The 21349-nt window shown below is 42.2% G+C and overlaps 1 protein-coding gene across 1 annotated transcript; it reads left to right on the top strand.

Annotated features, from left to right (window-relative positions):
* The first annotated feature begins 226 nt into the window (after positions 1-226).
* On the top strand, positions 227-8823 carry mal2 (mal, T cell differentiation protein 2). Its single transcript, XM_064946933.1, has 4 exons — positions 227-730; positions 2560-2730; positions 6109-6297; positions 8164-8823. The coding sequence occupies exons 1-4, from the start codon at positions 614-616 to the stop codon at positions 8233-8235; spliced, it is 549 nt and encodes a 182-aa protein (XP_064803005.1). The 5' UTR covers positions 227-613; the 3' UTR covers positions 8236-8823.
* The last annotated feature ends 12526 nt before the right edge of the window (positions 8824-21349 follow it).

A 21349-nucleotide genomic window follows, 5' to 3' on the forward strand; every position in this document is an offset into this window, starting at 1 on the left:
GATAAGTGACAGACAGGACTCTTGCTCTATTAAATTCAGAGGCTTGCAGGTGTAGGCTATGGCTACGCCCCAAATGGCACCTTAAACGTAGTGCACTACGTAGGGCGTGAGGTGCTATTTGGTGACGTTTCTCTGTGGGTCATGGTTATTGAGTAAACAACTTAAGTTGTGCAATTATTTACCTAAACCATGAAGCTGTTTCAGCTTGCAGATAAATCACAGCTCTGCTTTCCGTTTCTCAGACTCCTCTCACCTTGGCATTTTCTCCCCCCTGCAGGTAGACTAATATTGACTTTAGAGTGGCCTATCAACATCTGTGGAAGTTAATCGGCATCACTGCATCGTATTTTTTTCTCGAAAGGGATTCTATAGTAGAGCCTATCTCTCGTTTTCTCAGGCACGTTCAATTCGTAGCAGATTCATCTTTAGCGAGTCGCGACAGAGAGATCGGGGTGAGGTATTGCGGTAACTGCGACTGCCTCCACTCTGCGGGCGAGTAGAGGTGGATAACGTGAAAGGAGGAGCCGTGCACCTGTTAGACCAGTTAGGGACACATGACTGCAGAAGAATTTGCCTGAGTTGGTGTCCTTTGTCGAGATACAAGACGGGAAGGATGTCGGAGCCAGCGACGAATCCTGCGGTGACAGCATTCCCAGAGCCGACGATATCTTTGCCATTGGGACTACAAATATTGAGGACATACTCCGGTGCTCTGATCTGCTTGGAAATTGTGAGTGTCGCGTCTCTATTTCTGACTATGAGTTTTGTGAGCAAATACATCACCGGTGGTCAGATAGATTCTGGTTACACCCATGTTTGAAGTAGGCCTACTTGGGGAAACTGCAGTCTAATCGATAGTCTCTATTAATTCTGCTTACTTAATTTTGTTCATTTGAGCTTTAGGATTAGCTTTTTCATCGCAGAGGTAGTTATGTATATCACTATCAGAGGAGCCAGGCAGGTAGCGTCATAGTAATGGGAGTTCAGTCATCACTGTATTTATGCTGTGTTTTACTAACGGCATACGGGCGACTCCCTATTGTACAATCTGATAGTGTAGGACTGATAGGAGCAGAATATACTGTACATTTTGTCGTTGTGAAGTGAACGACAAAATAGATACAACTGTTCTCCAGCTAAATAGTATAGTAGTGTGTTACTAGGCCTATAAATAATCTGTGTTCAATAACAGCCTGCTCCTTTTAGGCCTATAAATAATCTGTGTTCAATAACAGTCTGCTCCTTTTAGGCCTATAAATAATCTGTGTTCAATAACAGCCTGCTCCTTTTAGGCCTATAAATAATCTGTGTTCAATAACAGCCTGCTCCTTTTAGGCCTATAAATAATCTGTGTTCAATAACAGCCTGCTCCTTTTAGGCCTATAAATAATCTGTGTTCAATAACAGCCTGCTCCTTTTAGGCCTATAAATAATCTGTGTTCAATAACAGCCTGCTCCTTTTAGGCCTATAAATAATCTGTGTTCAATAACAGCCTGCTCCTTTTAGGCCTATAAATAATCTGTGTTCAATAACAGCCTGCTCCTTTTAGGCCTATAAATAATCTGTGTTCAATAACAGCCTGCTCCTTTAAGGCCTATAAATAATCTGTGTTCAATAACAGCCTGCTCCTTTAAGGCCTATAAATAATCTGTGTTCAATAACAGCCTGCTCCTTTTAGGCCTATAAATAATCTGTGTTCAATAACAGCCTGCTCCTTTTAGGCCTATAAATAATCTGTGTTCAATAACAGCCTGCTCCTTTTAGGCCTATAAATAATCTGTGTTCAATAACAGCCTGCTCATTTTAGGCCTATAAATAATCTGTGTTCAATAACAGCCTGCTCCTTTTAGGCCTATAAATAATCTGTGTTCAATAACAGCCTGCTCCTTTTAGGCCTATAAATAATCTGTGTTCAATAACAGCCTGCTCCTTTTAGGCCTATAAATAATCTGTGTTCAATAACAGCCTGCTCCTTTTAGGCCTATAAATAATCTGTGTTCAATAACAGCCTGCTCCTTCTAGGCCTATAAATAATCTGTGTTCAATAACAGCCTGCTCCTTTTAGGCCTATAAATAATCTGTGTTCAATAACAGCCTGCTCCTTTTAGGCCTATAAATAATCTGTGTTCAATAACAGCCTGCTCCTTTTAGGCCTATAAATAATCTGTGTTCAATAACAGCCTGCTCATTTTAGGCCTATAAATAATCTGTGTTCAATAACAGCCTGCTCCTTTTAGGCCTATAAATAATCTGTGTTCAATAACAGCCTGCTCCTTTTAGGCCTATAAATAATCTGTGTTCAATAACAGCATGCTCCTTCTAGGCCTATAAATAATCTGTGTTCAATAACAGCCTGCTCCTTTTCACAAATGGAAATCGTACCCTGTTGTCAGGCCTGGGATGCATTTTAAATAAACGGACATTCATGTCATGATCAGATCTCACAATCTGGTCAAACAGTCTCGATATTCCTAAAGCATTTATTATGTCACAAATATCAAATCAGTCTTGACGTATGATGACTTGTCTAACAAACCTTCTCTATTCTGTTCTTCCAGATATTTGGAGGGCTAGTATGGATCCTGGTGGCCTCCTCCAACGTGCCCGTGCCCCTGCTACAGGGCTGGGTGATGTTTGTCTCTGTCAGCACGTTCTTCTGTTCCAGCGTGTACCTCCTCCTCTTCCTCCTGGGATTGGCTGACAGGATCAACACAGACTGGAACCTGATGGTGAGTCTGATAGTGACGGGGCTTTACCCAAGGAACAGGTCACAAAAACAACTCATTCTTGGTAAACAGGTTGGGAGCACTGAAAAACCAGCAGAGGTACAGATCTTCTTACCGACAGATATACACAGGTATACTGACGTCACATGGCATCTTCATCAGAGGTAGAGTCTTCCTGGTCTGTTTGGTTTGTCACTTCAGGGCTGTCCAACTCCAGTCTTCCTGGTCTGTTTGGTTTGTCACTTCAGGTCTGTCCAACTCCAGTCTTCCTGGTCTGGTCTGTTTGGTTTCTATCTTCAGGGCTGTCCAACTCCAGTCTTCCTGGTCTGGTCTGTTTGGTTTCTATCTTCAGGGCTGTCCAACTCCAGTCTTCCTCGTCTGTTTGGTTTGTCACTTCAGGTCTGTCCAACTCCAGTCCGGGAGAGCTACTGGTTGGTGCAGGGTTTAGTTCCACCTCGGCACTAAACACAATTCAAATGATAAACAAATAGTAGTCTTCAGTCTGGACTGGGGCGGCAGTGTAGCCTAGTGGTTAGACTAGTAACCGAAAGGTTGCAAGTTCAAATCCCCGAGCTGACAAGGTACAAAATCTGTCGTTCTGCCCTTGAACAGGCAGTTAACCCACTGTTCCTAGGCCGTCATTGAAAATAAGAATTTGTTCTTATTTGTTCTTACTTGCCTAGTAAAATAAAGGTCAAATAAAATAAAAACAATAGCTTTAGAATAGTCAGTAGACATGTTCTTCAGGAGCCTCATTCAAATGCTGCCGACTCCATAGCAGTTCCCCTGAACTCCTCAAAGGATGTTCCATCCAGTATCATGTCACTACAGATGTAGAACAATCCTGCTCTTTGATAGTCCTAATTACAGTACAGAGGATGTCTTTCCCAGACAGGTGTGTGTGTGACACACCGAGTGAAACGCTGGACAACACCTACTGAGTATCTCATCACAACTTTAGTCATGAGGGTGCCTCTACACATGCAGGTATCAAAACTGACCAGAAACACTGAAACATCACAGAGAGCTTTATCTACTAGTCTGTCAAGAAACTTAAAGCCATGTAACAGGGCAGAGCCTAGTGCACATTATAATGGCAAGAACACACTGCATGTGCTGGGTGAGACATAATGTAAACGCGTCTGTCATTTAGTTTATTGAAAAACCGGTCCTAGGCAGGCAGACGGGCAGACCCAGTCAATGTTGTGCCAATCAGTCCTCACACTGGCCCTGATCCCAGCTCTGCTGCTGCTGGCCATGATCCCAGCTCTGCTGCTGCTGGCCATGATCCCAGCTCTGCTGCTTACTGGCCCTGATCCCAGCTCTGCTGCTTACTGGCCCTGATCCCAGCTCTGCTGCTTACTGGCCCTGATCCCAGCTCTGCTGCTTACTGGCCCTGATCCCAGCTCTGCTGCTTACTGGCCCTGATCCCAGCTCTGCTGCTTACTGGCCCTGATCCCAGCTCTGCTGCTTACTGGCCCTGATCCCAGCTCTGCTGCTTACTGGCCCTGATCCCAGCTCTGCTGCGTACTGGCCCTGATCCCAGCTCTGCTGCGTACTGGCCCTGATCCCAGCTCTGCTGCTTACTGGCCCTGATCCCAGCTCTGCTGCTTACTGGCCCTGATCCCAGCTCTGCTGCTCACTGGCCCTGATCCCAGCTCTGCTGCTCACTGGCCCTGATCCCAGCTCTGCTGCGTACTGGCCCTGATCCCAGCTCTGCTGCGTACTGGCCCTGATCCCAGCTCTGCTGCGTACTGGCCCTGATCCCAGCTCTGCTGCTTACTGGCCCTGATCCCAGCTCTGCTGCTGCTGCCACACTTTCACATAATAACTAACATGAAGTACTAATGACTGAATGCAGTAGAGGTTGACTTGAAGGGTACTGCCTACACTACTAGCTACAGTACAAGTACTGACACAGGCTACGTCCCAAATGACCCTGGTCAGTAGTAGTGCACTAAATAGGGAATAGAGTACCATTTGGGACCTATCCACAGACAGCCCTCAGACCCACCAGGCTCCAGTTCTTCTCCTAAATGTAGTCGTGTGTGTGTGTGTTGTCATCTTATAGACAATGAGAAAACAAAGCTTGTGACACAGCTACTGAGAGAATAGTGAGCTCACACCAGACAATGGCCAGTCTGTGTCCCCATTGTCAACAGTCTGTGGCTACATACGAAATTGCACCCTTATTCATAAGGCTCAGGTCAAACGTAGGTCAAAGATGGTGCACTATATAGGTAGTAGGGTGCCATTTGTGAGGCAGCTGGTCTCTTACTGTAACCCCCTATGTCTCTGGAAGGCGGCCGGTCTCTTACTGTAACCCCCTATCTCTCTGGGAGTTGGCCGGTCTCTTACTGTAATCCCCTATCTCTCTGGGAGGCGGCCAGTCTCTGACTGTAATCCCCCATCTCTCTGGGAGGCGGCCGGTCTCTGACTGTAACCCCCCATCTCTCTGGGAGGCGGCCGGTCTCTTACTGTAACCCCCTATCTCTCTGGGAGGCGGCCGGTCTCTTACTGTAACCCCCTATCTCTCTGGGAGGCGGCCGGTCTCTTACTGTAACCCCCTATCTCTCTGGGAGGCGGCCGGTCTCTTACTGTAACCCCCTATCTCTCTGGGAGGCGGCCCAGTCTCTTACTGTAACCCCTATCTCTCTGGGAGGCGGCCGGTCTCTTACTGTAACCCCATATCTCTCTGGGAGGCGGCCGGTCTCTGACTGTAACCCCTATCTCTCTGGGAGGCGGCCGGTCTCTTACTGTAACCCCTATCTCTCTGGGAGGCGGCCATTTGGTCTCTTACTGTAACCCCTATCTCTCTGGGAGGCGGCCGGTCTCTTACTGTAACCCCTATCTCTCTGGGAGGCGGCCGGTCTCTTACTGTAACCCCCTATCTCTCTGGGAGGCGGCCGGTCTCTTACTGTAACCCCAATGGCCATCTCTCTGGGAGGCGGCCGGTCTCTTACTGTAACCCCCTATCTCTCTGGGAGGCGGCCGGTCTCTTACTGTAACCCCCTATCTCTCTGGGAGGCGGCCGGTCTCTTACTGTAACCCCCTATCTCTCTGGGAGGCGGCCGGTCTCTTACTGTAACCCCCTATCTCTCTGGGAGGCGGCCGGTCTCTTACTGTAACCCCCTATCTCTCTGGGAGGCGGCCGGTCTCTTACTGTAACCCCCTATCTCTCTGGGAGGCGGCCGGTCTCTGACTGTAACCCCCTATCTCTCTGGGAGGCGGCTGGTCTCTGACTGTAACCCCCTATCTCTCTGGGAGGCGGCCGGTCTCTGACTGTAACCCCCTATCACACGTGATTTTTCTCAATACATTCAATGAGACCTGACTACTCTCAATCCATATTATAACCCCGTCTTTCCATCTTCATTGCAGGATGTGCTGTACCACTTCACAGCACTGCTGTTCTACTTCAGTGCCTTGGTGCTGGAGGCTGCTGTTACGGCTGCCAGAGGGGTCATCAGGAGTACCAACAGCTCCATACCAGGATGTGTAACCGCCCCTAGTGGAAATATACTCACCTTCCTGGACAACAGACAATACAGTATTAACGTGGCAGCTACGGTCAGTGTACACTAACACACAACGTCAAGGCTGTCTGTAATGCAAATGGTGGTTCACCAGGCTTTCAATTCAAATTCTTCATACTGTACTTGCCTGTTTGAGTTTGCCTGGGTTGATAAACCAATAGAAAATTCCCAGAACTGCAAACCCTGCCCATCTGGTTGTCACTAGTTACCAAAGTTGTTTATATCGTAAAAATACATGAAAAGAAAAATAATCTTTTTGATATTAATTTAAGGTATAAATCAGATTTTAAGAAGATAAACTGTAGAAATCGGTGTGGTTTATCCATAATTATGACTTTGTGGTAACTAATGACAACCTACTGGATCTGGCACTCCAGGCAGACAAGCAAACGATCAGTTATTGGAATCGATTCTTCCAGTATTATAAACCCAGAGGTCTGTTACTACTATAACATGTTATTATTGTTCTGGTATTATAAACCCAGAGGTCTGTTACTACTATAACATGTTATTATAAACCCAGAGGTCTGATACTACTATAACATGTTATTATAAATCCAGAGGTCTGTTACTACTATAACATGTTATTATAAACCCAGAGGTCTGTTACTACTATAACATGTTATTATAAACCCAGAGGTCTGTTACTACTATAACATGTTATTATAAACCCAGAGGTCTGTTACTACTATAACATGTTATTATAAACCCAGAGGGTCTGTTACTACTATAACATGTTATTATAAACCCAGAGGGTCTGTTACTACTATAACATGTTATTATAAACCCAGAGGTCTGTTACTACTATAACATGTTATTATAAACCCAGAGGTCTGTTACTACTATAACATGTTATTATAAACCCAGAGGTCTGTTACTACTATAACATGTTATTATAAACCCAGAGGTCTGTTACTACTATAACATGTTATTATAAACCCAGAGGTCTGTTACTACTATAACATGTTATTATAAACCCAGAGGTCTGTTACTACTATAACATGTTATTATAAACCCAGAGGTCTGTTACTACAATAACATGTTATTATAAACCCAGAGGGTCTGTTACTACTATAACATGTTATTGTTCTGGTATTATAAACCCAGAGGTCTGTTACTACTATAACATGTTATTATAAACCCAGAGGTCTGTTACTACTGTAACATGTTATTATAAACCCAGAGGTCTGTTACTACTGTAACATGTTATTATAAACCCAGAGGTCTGTTACTACTATAACATGTTATTATAAACCCAGAGGTCTGTTACTACTATAACATGTTATTATAAACCCAGAGGTCTGTTACTACTATAACATGTTATTATAAACCCAGAGGTCTGTTACTACTATAACATGTTATTATAAACCCAGAGGTCTGTTACTACTGTAACATGTTATTATAAACCCAGAGGTCTGTTACTACTATAACATGTTATTATAAACCCAGAGGTCTGTTACTACTGTAACACAGGGATGTTATTATAAACCCAGAGGTCTGTTACTACTAACATGTTAATAAACAGTGTTACTACTGTTGACATGTTATTATAAACGAACGGATGTTACTTGCATGTCGTCCTGACAGCCGTGTCCATTTCTGTTATTATAAACCCAGAGGTCTGTTACTACTGTAACATGTTATTATAAACCCAGAGGTCTGTTACTACAAACATGTTCTTATAAACTCCTCTGTTATCTAAGTCAATGTTGTTCAGTAAATTGAGAGTCGTCTTTGCATTACATGAGTTAATGTTTGTCATGTTATTATAAACTATACTAGTAGTTTGTTCAGTGATGTTGCTGTACTCTATAGCTGCTGCTATTACATTAGGTGTCATCGCTCAAGGCTTTCTGTGAGTTAGCCTAACGTTGTTGTTGTTGTCCTGGTTCTCCTCTAGATATTTGCCTTTGTGGTGACACTCTGCTACGCCTGCAGCATGTTCATGGGCTTCAGGAGGTGGCAGATGTGACACGGAAGAAAGAAAACACAGCATTTACGTGTTTACAGCTCAAACTCCTACCATGCAGTCAAGACATTGTCACGCTGTCTGTTTATTACATGTGTATAACAACATTATTTTTTTAAAGAGAACGAATGTATCATGATATTTGCATCAAGTTTATATTTGTTGCTATGAGAACAAGACAGAACACTTTGTTGTATCTGTCATGTAATAACAGCACACCAGGCGTTATGGCTAAGCTACCAGATGTTGTAGTTCACATGTTAGTGTTTGGTTTCTGAGGCCACACATGTTTAGCTGTGTGATCAATAGTGTAGATTTTATTTATTAGTGTTTGATTCCCTGTAAAATAAATTAAACTCTGGATCAGAAGAGACCTATAACTGATTAAATAATGATAATGTGACAGTTATATTTTCCCCTTGTAGAATGTCTTAACTTTTTTAGAGCAACATGGAAAACTGTTAAACATACTACATAGGACAATTATCATAATCACTTAACGACTGTGTGAATATCTACTGGAATATATTCAGTATATTCTGTGATTTCTGAAATGCATTTTTACAAATAAATACATTTTCTTATCTTGTCGATACAAGTTGTATTTTTATATTTGGCTATTTTAGCAGGGCTTCACCAGAAGGGGGAACTATTCTCACAAAGACTGTTTTTAGCGGGGAGAGTTATTGGCTCATCAGCCCTGTAGGAGCCAGTTGAAGTGTCCCAGAGGTTAAATAGGCTACTGGAGGTGGTTGGACAGATGCCTTTGTCTGTTGAAGGGAAAGGAACTGTGCCGCTATCTCTCTCTTCAACCAAGGTGCATCAAATCAAATCAAATTTATTTATATAGCTCCTGTACTCAGCTGATTTTCAAAGTGTGTAGAAACCCAACCTAAAACCCAAAAGCAAGACAAACACAAAAGCTCTGTAGTAAACTCCTCATCTAAGTCAATGTTGATCAGTAAATTGAGCTGTCGGCCTTTGCATTCCATGAGTTAATGTTTGTCCGTTGTTCTCTCGACTCTATACTAGTAGTTTGTTCAGTGATGTTGCTGTACTCTATAGCTGCTGCTATTACATTAGGTGTCATCGAACTCAAGGAGTTCTGAAGGGAAGAGTTAGATTCCTCTTGGAGGACAGTGTCAGTTGATGAAAGTGCTTTGTGGTGACCTTTGGACTTCATCATGGGCTTTTGGTGTCAGTTGATGAATATCTTCATAAAGACCGGTCAAACATTTTAGACCACCTACTCATTCAAGGGTTTTTATTTTGTTTTTACTATTTTCAACATTGTAGAATAATAACATTATTTTTTAAAGAGAACGAATGTATCATCAATATGCATCAAGTTTATGTTTGTTTTTAACACTTTGTTGTATCTGTCATGTAATAACAGCACACCAGGCGTTATGGCTAAGCTACCAGATGTTGTAGTTCACATGTTAGTGTTTGGTTTCTGAGGCCCGACATGTTTAGTTGTGTGATCAATAGTGTAGATTTTATTTATTAGTGTTTGATTCCCTGTAAAATGAATTAAACTCTGGATCAGAAGAGACCTATAACTGATTAAATAATGATAATGTGACAGTTATATTTTCCCCTTGTAGAATGTCTTAACTTTTTTAGAGCAACATGGAAAACTGTTAAACATACCCTATGGGACTCCCAATCATTAATGACCGTGTGAATATCTACTGGAATGGAACCAGTATATTGTGGACCTGTAATGCCTCTTTACACTGAGATGCAATGCCTTTTCCGCTGCATCTTTCGGGACAAGTTGATATTTAATACAATATTAACTACATTAATTACAGTGCAGTCAGCAGTCCAGTCAGTTATTCCTACCACAGAGGGAAATACTATCAATCAGTGGTTATGTCAGTGAGCCTAGAGTTGAAGTGAACCCAGAGGTTAAATAGGCTATTTCAGCTGCCTACACTGAAATTCCTGGGCTCTGTATCAGACAAACTTAGCGCATAATCTTGAACCAAGGAGGAAATCAAATCAAATGTATTTATATAGTCTACATCAGCTGGGGATATCTCAAAGTGTTGTCCAGAAACACCAATTCCCTAAAAGTGCAAACTTTTGACCTGAGAACTGGTTGGTAGAGCATGGTGACTTAGCAAAACTCCCTTGAATTGGATTCCCAAACCTAGGAAGAAAATGTAACTCCGGATATGAGCGTCTATAGGGAGTAATACAGGACCATCTGTAGGGTAGTAATAACAGGACCATCTGTTCAAATGTTCATAAAGGACCATCATGGTCGAATAAGGTACCATCTGTCTGAAGGGAGTAATAGGACAGTGTCCATCTGTAGGAAATACAGTACCATCTGTAGGGAGTAATACGGTACCATCTGTAGGTAGTAATACAGTACCATCTGTTTTTGGTGTCAGTAATAATACCATCTGTAGGGGTCAAACAGGGAGTAATACCACCATCATGTAGGGTTTTTATTTTGTAATTTACTATTTTCATCTGTAGAATAATAGGTACCATCTGTATGAAATAATACACATGTAATCATCTAGTAAACAAAAAAGTGTTAAACATCAAAATATGTTTTATCTGTAGGATTTTTCAATACGGTACCATCTGTTGATGACAAGCTTTGTACCATCTGTAGGGAGTAATACAGTACCATCTGTCACCTGGAATAATTTCCAACCATCTGTAGAAGGAGTTGCCACACCATCTGTAGCACTTGTAATACAGTACCATCTGTAGGTAGTAATACAGGGAGTAATACAAACCATCTGTAGGGATTTGGTACCATCTGGTAGGTAGTAATACAGGGAGTAATAGGTACCATCTGTAGGAGAAAATAGTAACAGCCTGGAGTTGTGTTGGGTCACCTGTTGAAATACAGTACCATCTGATAGCGAGTAATACGGTACCATCTGTAGGGGTAATGGCAGTACCATCTGTGGTAGTAATACAGGGAATAATAAATAAATACCATCTGTCAGGGAGTAATACAGTACCATCTGTACCATAATCCTCCTCCATGCCATCTGTAGGGAAATACAGTACCATCTGTAGGTAAATACCATTCAGTAATACGGTACCATCTGTAGGGGTAATGGTACCATCTGTAAAATACAGTACCATCTGTTGGGACAAATTTCGGTAATTTCCATCTGTAGGGAAGTAATACAGGGAGTAATACAGTACCATCTGTAGTAGTGGTACTCTGTAGGGAGTAATACAGTACCATCTGTAGGTAGTAATACAGTACCATCTGTAGGTATGTAATACAGGGATGTAATCGGTACCATCTGTAGAAGCAGTTATTTGGTACCATCTGTAGGGAGTAATACAGTACCATCTGTAGGTAGTAATACAGGGAGTAATACGGTACCATCTGTAGGGAGTAATACAGTACCATCTGTTGGGAGTAATACGGTACCATCTGTAGGGAGTAATACAGGAAATACAGTACCATCTGTAGAGATACTGTACCATCTGTAGGGAGTAATACAGTACCATCTGTAGGTTACAGTACCATCTGTAGGTGAGTAATTCTTGGGATAATATGGACCATCTGTAGGGAGTCTTTTACCATCTGTATGGCTAATACAGTACCATCTGTATAGTAATACACCTTGTCACAAGTAATACTGATTGGCTAAACCATCTGTAAGGAAATAATACAACCATCTGTAAACAAGTAATACAGTTAAGTAAATACATTACCATCTGTAGACTACCTATACGGTACCATCTGTAGGGAGTAATACAGTACCATCTGTAGGTAGTAATAAAGGGTACCATCTGTAGGGAGTAATACAGGGAGTAATATGGTACCATCTGTAGGGAGTAATACGGTACCATCTGTAGGTAGTAATACAGGGAGTAATACGGTACCATCTCTAGGTAGTAATACAGGGAATAATACGGTACCATCTGTAGGGAGTAATACAGTACCATCTGTAGGGAGTAATACAGTACCATCTGTAGGGAGTAATACGGTACCATCTGTAGGGAGTAATACGGTACCATCTGTAGGTAGTAATACAGGGAGTAATAGGATATCATTTGGGACAAAAACCCAGACTTGAAGGAAACTTAGGAACCTCTCAGATATGTGCCACCTATGGCTTTGACAGTGTGTTGTCAATTTTAACATTTTACCTCCACCTTTTTGACCTCTGTACCAGGCAAGTCACATTAGATGCAACAAAACCCTACAGTCTGTCTTCTGAACCGTTCTAAGTGTGTTCTGGCAGTTTAGGCCTGAAGTGGAAGTAGTGGTTCTGATTTGTCTACTGTCAAAACGCTCTGACCACTAGACTTACTCCGTAGCTGTACAATAATAACGTGGAAAGCCCTGATGATACACTACATGACCAAAAGTATGTGGACACCTGGTCGTCAAACATCTTGTTCTTGATGGCCTACCCCTGGCGACGCTGGGCATGTGCATAGCCCTATGGGATTCCAAAATCATGGGCATTAATATGGAGTTGGTCCTCCAATATTAACTGACATTAATTAACAGCCAGTCCAGTCCCTCTTCTGGGAAATACTTTCCACTAGATGTTGGAACATTGCTGCTGGGGACTTGCTTCCATTAAATACAATATTTCAGCTGCCTACACTGACATTTGGCTGATATCAGACATCTTAGCGTAATCTTGAACCCGTAAGGATTTGAAATGTAAACGTCTACACGTGGGGGAAATATCTGAGTTGTTCATCCCAAATTAAAAAATTTCTGTATAGTTACTACCATTCCATGGAGGGGGAGGCATTGTGCAGTGATCTGAAACAGGAGTCAGCGCCCCAAACAGCTTGTATCAGATTGAGCCGAGCGGGAATGTCTAGAACAGAAAACTATATGAATTCCAAATGGCACCCTTGTCCCTATTTTACTACTTTGACTAGGGCCTAGAGTCATATGAGCCCTTGTCAAAAGTAGAAAAACCATAAGGAATAGTAGCTGTACGACCAGTGTGTTACTGTAGATTACATGGCTGTCTGTGCTCGATTTTATACACCTGTCATGGATCAGCAGGAAGTAATATGGCCACTGACCCATCCATCTGTTCCTTCAAGTAATACAGGTACATTCATCTGTAGGTCTCAAATACAGTACCATCTGTAGGGATTATGTAAGGCAGACCATCTGTAGGGAAGGAATGAAGTACCATCTGTAGGTAAATACGGTAAATTCCCCTCAGTAGGGAGTAATACAGTGATCATCTTGTGAGTAAAATGATCCTGAACCATCTGGTTTTAGGGAGTAATTCCAGGAGTAATACAGCAAAGACTGTAGGAAGTAATACAGTACCATCTGTAGGGAGTAATACTAGTACCATCTGTAGGGAGTATATGTACCATCTGTAGACCAGTAAGACAGTACCTCTGTTAGGAACAGAAAACTAATAGACATTCTTTATGTTAATACTAGTACCATCTAGTGACTTTTTGACTAGACCATCTGTAGGGAGTAATGTTAAGACAGTACCATCTGTAGACAAACTACATCTGTAGGGAGGTTAAGAGTAGCCACCTAGACAGACCTCCGTAGGGAGTAATACGTGTTACCATCCGTAGAGTACACTACTGTCTGTCTGTAGGGAGTAAAACAGACCATCTGTGGACTAGACCAGGACAGGGTGTTAACACAGTACCACTGTAGGGAGTACTACTGTGTTATCTGTAGACCACTGTTTGACCATCTGTAAGAGTAACCACTGTACCATCTGTGGGAGTAATACTAGACCATCTGTTAGGGAGAATACTCTCTGTAAGGTAGTAATAGAGTACCATCTGTTAAGACTAATACTGTTTCTGACTCAGTTAAGTACAGTACCATCTGTTAGGACAGATACTCTGTGCTAAAATGACTGAACCATCTGTTTGGGAGGCTCTGTGTTACCATCTAGACCACTACACCATCTGTAGGGACTAGACCACTGTTAGACAGACTCTGTGTTAAGACTAGACCATCTGTTAGACAGGCTCTGTAGGTTAAGACTAGACCACTGTTAGACAGACTCTGTGTTAAGACTAGACCACTGTTAGACAGACTTGTGTGTTAAGACTAGTACCATCTGTTAACAGACTCTGTGTTAAGACTAGACCACTGTTAGACAGACTCTGTGTTAAGACTAGATACTGTTAGACATCTGTGGGAGTAAGACTAGACCACCTGTAGACAGGCTAATACAGTACCACTCTTAGACAGACTCTGTGTTAAGACTAGACCACTGTTAGACATCTGTGGGAGTAATACTAGACCATCTGTTTGACAGACTCTGTGTTAAGACTAGACCACTGTTAGACAGATCTGTGTTAGACTAGACCACTGTTTGACAGGCTCTGTGTTAAGACTAGACCACTGTTAGACAGACTCTGTGTGTAGGGAGACTAGACCACTGTTAGACAGACTCTGTGTTAAGACTAGACCACTGTTAGACAGACTCTAAGACTAGACCACTGTTAGACAGACTCTGTGTTAAGACTAGACCACTGTTAGACAGACTCTGTGTTAAGACTAGACCACTGTTAGACAGACTCTGTGTTAAGACTAGACCACTGTTAGACAGGCTCTGTGTTAAGACTAGACCACTGTTAGACAGATCTGTGTTAAGACTAGACCACTGTTAGACAGACTCTGTGTTAAGACTAGACCACTGTTTGACAGACTCTGTGTTAAGATCTAGACCACTGTTAGACAGACTCTTCTGTTAAGACTAGACCACTGTTTGACAGAGTGTTAAGACTAGACCACTGTTAGACAGACTCTAAGACTAGACCACTGTTAGACAGACTCTGTAAGACTAGACCATCTGTTAGACAGGCTCTGTGTTAAGACTAGACCACTGTTAGACAGACTCTGTGTTAAGACTAGACCACTGTTAGACAGACTCTGTGTTAAGACTAGACCACTGTTAGACAGACTCTGTGTTAAGACTAGACCACTGTTAGACAGACTCTGTGTTAAGACTAGACCACTGTTAGACAGACTCTGTGTTAAGACTAGACCACTGTTAGACAGACTCTGTGTTAAGACTAGACCACTGTTAGACAGGCTCTGTGTTAAGACTAGACCATCTGTTAGACAGACTCTGTGTTAAGACTAGACCACTGTTAGACAGACTCTGTGTTAAGACTAGACCACTGTTAGACAGACTCTGTGTTAAGACTAGACCATCTGTTAGACAGACTCTGTGTTAAGACTAGACCATCTGTTAAGACTAGACCATCTGTTAGACAGACTCTAAGACAGACCACTGTTAGACAGTACCATCTGTAGGTTAATACTAGACCACTGTAGACAGACTCTGTGTTAAGACTAGACCATCTGTTAGACAGGCTCTGTGTTAAGACTAGACCACTGTTAGACAGACTCTGTGTTAAGACTAGACCACTGTTAGACAGACTCTGTAAGACTAGACCATCTGTTAGACAGACTCTGTGTTAAGACTAGACCACTGTTAGACAGACTCTGTGTTAAGACTAGACCACTGTTAGACAGACTCTGTGTTAAGACTAGACCACTGTTAGACAGACTCTAAGACTAGACCACTGTTAGACAGACTCTGTGTTAAGACTAGACCACTGTTAGACAGACTCTGTGTTAAGACTAGACCACCGTTAGACAGGCTCTGTGTTAAGACTAGACCACTGTTAGACAGACTCTGTGTTAAGACTAGACCACTGTTAGACAGACTCTGTGTTAAGACTAGACCACTGTTAGACAGACTCTGTGTTAAGACTAGACCACTGTTAGACAGACTCTGTGTTAAGACTAGACCACTGTTAGACAGACTCTAAGACTAGACCACTGTTAGACAGACTCTGTGTTAAGACTAGACCACTGTTAGACAGACTCTGTGGCTTCGACTAGACCACTGTTAGACAGACTCTGTGTTAAGACTCTTCACTGTTAGACAGACTCTGTGTTAAGACTTTAGACCACTGTTAGACAGTTCTGTGTTAAGACTAGACCACTGTTAGAATAGACTCTAAGACTAGACCACTGTTAGACAGACTCTGTGTTAAGACTAGACCACTGTTAGACAGACTCTGTGTTTAAGACTAGACCACCGTTAGACAGGCTCTGTGTTAAGACTAGACCACTGTTAGACAGACTCTGTCCAAGATGTTAGAACACTGTTAGACAGACTTAAGACTAGACCACTGTTAGACAGACTCTGTGAAGACTAGACCACTGTTAGACAGACTCTGTGATTAAGACTAGACCACTGTTAGACAGACTCTGTGTTAAGATCTAGACCACTGTTAGACAGACTCTAAGACTAGGGCTGTTAGACAGACTCTGTGTTAAGACTAGACCACTGTTAGACAGACTCTGTGTTAAGACTGGACCACGCTTTATGACATGGGGGCTTGTCATGACTGAAACAGGAACAGACTCTGTGTTAAGACTAGACCACTGTTAGACAGACTCTGTGTTAGAAGACCACTGTTAGACAGACTCTGTGTTAAGACTAGACCACTGTTAGACAGACTCTGTGTTAGAGTCACTAGACCACTGTTAGACAGACTCTAAGACTAGACCACTGTTATGACAGACTCTGTGTTAAGACTAGACCACTGTTAGACAGACTCTAAGACTAGACCACTGTTAGACAGAATATTGTTAAGACTAGACCACTGTTAGAAGAGACATCTTGAGTGAAGACTAGACCATTTGAAAGACTCTGAGTTAAACTTCAAGAGAACTGTTGACAGACTTGTTTGTTTGACTAAAAAACTGTTATAGTTCTGACTAGACCACTGGAGACAGACTCTGTGTTAAGACTAGATCACTGTTAGACAGACTCTAAGACTAGACCACTGTTAGACAGACTCTGTGTTAAGATTGACCACTGTTAGACAGACTCTAAGACTAGACCACTGTTAGACAGACTCTGTGTTAAACTAGACCACTCGTTAGACAGGCTCTGTTTAAGACTAGACCACTGTTAGACAGACTCTGTGTTAAGACTGGACCAAAGTTAGACAGACTCTCAGAATAGACCACTGTTAGACAGACTCTGTGTTAAGACAGACCACTGTTAGACAGACTCTAAGACTAGACCACTGTTGACAGACTCTGTGTTAAGACTAGACCACTGTTTGACAGACTCTGGAAGACTAGACCACTGTTAGACAGGCTCTGTGTTAAGACTCACCACTGTTAGACAGGCTCTCAAGACTAGACCACTGTTGTCCATTCACTCTGTGTTAAGACTAGACCACCTTAGACAGACTCTGTGTTATTTTTAGACCACTGTTAGACAGACTCTGTGTTAAGACTAGACCACTGTTAGACAGACTCTGTGTTAAGACAGACCACTGTTAGACAGACTCTGTGTTAAGACTAGACCACTGTTAACATTGTGTTAAGACTAGAACACTGTTAGACAGACTCTGTGTTAAGACTAGACCACCGTTAGACAGGCTCTGTGTTAAGACTAGACCACTGTTAGACAGACTCTGTGTTAAGACTAGACCACTGTTAGACAGACTCTGTGTTAAGACTAGACCACTGTTAGACAGACTCTGTGTTAAGACTAGACCACTGTTAGACAGACTCTGTGTTAAGACTAGACCACTGTTAGACAGACTCTAAGACTAGACCACTGTTAGACAGACTCTGTGTTAAGACTAGACCACTGTTAGACAGACTCTAAGACTAGACCACTGTTAGACAGACTCTGTGTTAAGACTAGACCACTGTTAGACAGACTCTGTGTTAAGACTAGACCACTGTTAGACAGACTCTGTGTTAAGACTAGACCACTGTTAGACAGACTCTGTTAAGACTAGACCACTGTTAGACAGACTCTGTGTTAAGACTAGACCACTGTTAGACAGACTCTGTGTTAAGACTAGACCACTGTTAGACAGACTCTGTGTTAAGACTAGACCACTGTTAGACAGACTCTGTGTTAAGACTAGACCACTGTTAGACAGACTCTGTGTTAAGACTAGACCACTGTTAGACAGACTCTGTGTTAAGACTAGACCACTGTTAGACAGACTCTGTGTTAAGACTAGACCACTGTTAGACAGACTCTGTGTTAAGACTAGACCACCGTTAGACAGGCTCTGTGTTAAGACTAGACCACTGTTAGACAGACTCTGTGTTAAGACTAGACCACTGTTAGACAGACTCTGTGTTAAGACTAGACCACTGTTAGACAGACTCTGTGTTAAGACTAGACCACTGTTAGACAGACTCTGTGTTAAGACTAGACCACTGTTAGACAGACTCTGTGTTAAGACTAGACCACTGTTAGACAGACTCTGTGTTAAGACTAGACCACTGTTAGACAGACTCTGTGTTAAGACTAGACCACTGTTAGACAGACTCTAAGACTAGACCACTGTTAGACAGACTCTGTGTTAAGACTAGACCACTGTTAGACAGACTCTAAGACTAGACCACTGTTAGACAGACTCTGTGTTAAGACTAGACCACTGTTAGACAGACTCTAAGACTAGACCACTGTTAGACAGACTCTGTGTTAAGACTAGACCACTGTTAGACAGACTCTGTGTTAAGACTAGACCACTGTTAGACAGACTCTAAGACTAGACCACTGTTAGACAGACTCTGTGTTAAGACTAGACCACTGTTAGACAGACTCTGTGTTAAGACTAGACCACTGTTAGACAGACTCTGTGTTAAGACTAGACCACTGTTAGACAGACTCTTAAAGACTAGACCACTGTTAGACAGACTCTGTGTTAAGACTAGACCACTGTTAGACAGACTCTGTGTTAAGACTAGACCACTGTTAGACAGGCTCTGTGTTAAGACTAGACCACTGTTAGACAGACTCTGTGTTAAGACTAGACCACTGTTAGACAGACTCTGTGTTAAGACTAGACCACTGTTAGACAGACTCTAAGACTAGACCACTGTTAGACAGACTCTGTGTTAAGACTAGACCACTGTTAGACAGACTCTAAGACTAGACCACTGTTAGACAGGCTCTGTGTTAAGACTAGACCACTGTTAGACAGACTCTTTGTTAACACTAGACCACTGTTAGACAGACTCTGTGTTAAGACTAGACCACTGTTAGACAGACTCTGTGTTAAGACTAGACCACCGTTAGACAGGCTCTGTGTTAAGACTAGACCACTGTTTGACAGACTCTGTGTTAAGACTAGACCACTGTTAGACAGACTCTGTGTTAAGACTAGACCACTGTTAGACAGACTCTGTGTTAAGACTAGACCACTGTTAGACAGACTCTGTGTATGTTTCCTTCCGGAACCACTGCAAGGCCAAAAACATCAGTGGCAGTTCTCTGCCTACGTCCCAAATGACTCCCTATTCCCTATATAGTGCACTACTTTTGACCATGGCCCTATGACAGCCCTATGCACTACACAGGGAATAGGGTGCTATTCTTGACGCCACCCTGTATTGGGGTAATTTATAGAGGCAGTGGCACCAGACTCTTCCCGGCGCAGACAACAGACCAATAAATCCTCTCTTTCCCCCCACCTCCATTCTTCCCTGCTGCCATAACTTAATGGATGCTGAGTAAACATCAAATAAAGGTAGTGGCTGTAAATTATAGCCCAGAAATACCCATTTCTGCTTGGTGGGATATGTTATCGTCCTTCTCATAGGAGAGCCCAGCATTCCCAACGAGTCAACGTACAGCCATTAGCCAAAGAGTAGAATTGAGTTCACAGTACCTGTAGGCTAACGTCAATTGAAAAGATATCACATTCTATAGACTCTTCCATTGTAAAGATACCACATCCTTTAGACTCTTCCACTGTAAAGATACCACATTTTAGACTCTTCCATGTAAAGATACCACATTCTATAGACTCTTACAGAGCATGTCTAACAGTGGTCTAGTCTTATACCACATTCTAGACTCTTCCATTGTAAAGATACCACATTCTATAGACTCTTCCACTGTAAAGATACCACATTCTATAGACTCTTCCATTGTAATGATACCACATTCTATAGACTCTTCCATTGTAATGATACAACATTCTACATTCTTCTATAGACTCTTCCATCTTCCATTGTAAAGATACCACATTCTAACATTCTATAGACTCTTCCATTGTAAAGATACCACATTCTATAGACTCTTCCATTGTAATGATACCACATTCTATAGACTCTTCCATTGTAATGATACCACATTCTATAGACTCTTCCATTGTAAAGATACCACATTCTATAGACTCTTCCACTGTAAAGATACCACATTCTATAGACTCTTCCACTGTAAAGATACCACATTCTATAGACTCTTCCATTGTAATGATACCACATTCTATAGACTCTTCCATTGTAAAGATACTGTAAAGATACCACATTCTATAGACTCTTCCATTATTACACAAAAACATGGACAAAAAGGAAACAAATAGGCCAGTCTTTGAGGATTGGTTTCTCAGAAGGTCCCAGTTTTAGGATTTGAGGATGGGTGACGTCACATAGAAACGTCAATTAGAAATAGTCCCACATTCCATTATGAAAAGGGTTATACGAACCACACAGGTTCTTAGGACACTGCTTTAGAACAATGTCCTCTGAGCAGTTTGAAGATACTAGACCTGTAACCTTCCAGCTTTACTGGAGACTTCAGAGGGCATGTCATGGAAGAGTCAGGAGCATCACATGTCAAAGGTCATTTACAAAGGTGCGTTGGAAAACTCGTGTTTTACAGTCATCTTCTTTCCCCCCTGTCTTCCAATACATGGAACAATGATAGGAATGATGTGCTGTTTCTCCAGGCAGCTGAAAACAAATCATAATACAAACACAATGATCCAGACGCTTCTCCAGCATCAGCAGGTTGAATTCCATAACATATAGTAAAAACATCTACTCGTTTAGTTTGACGTGGTTATTGTTAAAGGCCTCATTATCTATCTGCATCAATCAATCAATCTATCTATCTGCATCAATCAATCTATCTATCTGCATCAATCAATCAATCTATCTGCATCAATCAATCAATCAATCTATCTGCATCAATCAATCAATCAGATTTGCAACTCATCTCAGCAACTGCTGCTTCCTCTGTTTCCCCCTCCCATCCTACACCAGTTTCTAGACCTTTCTAACAGGAGACAAAACCCATCATAAACAGTACCATAA

Source organism: Oncorhynchus masou, chromosome 29 (genome assembly GCF_036934945.1).
Source record: "Oncorhynchus masou masou isolate Uvic2021 chromosome 29, UVic_Omas_1.1, whole genome shotgun sequence".
NCBI lineage: Eukaryota > Metazoa > Chordata > Actinopteri > Salmoniformes > Salmonidae > Oncorhynchus > Oncorhynchus masou.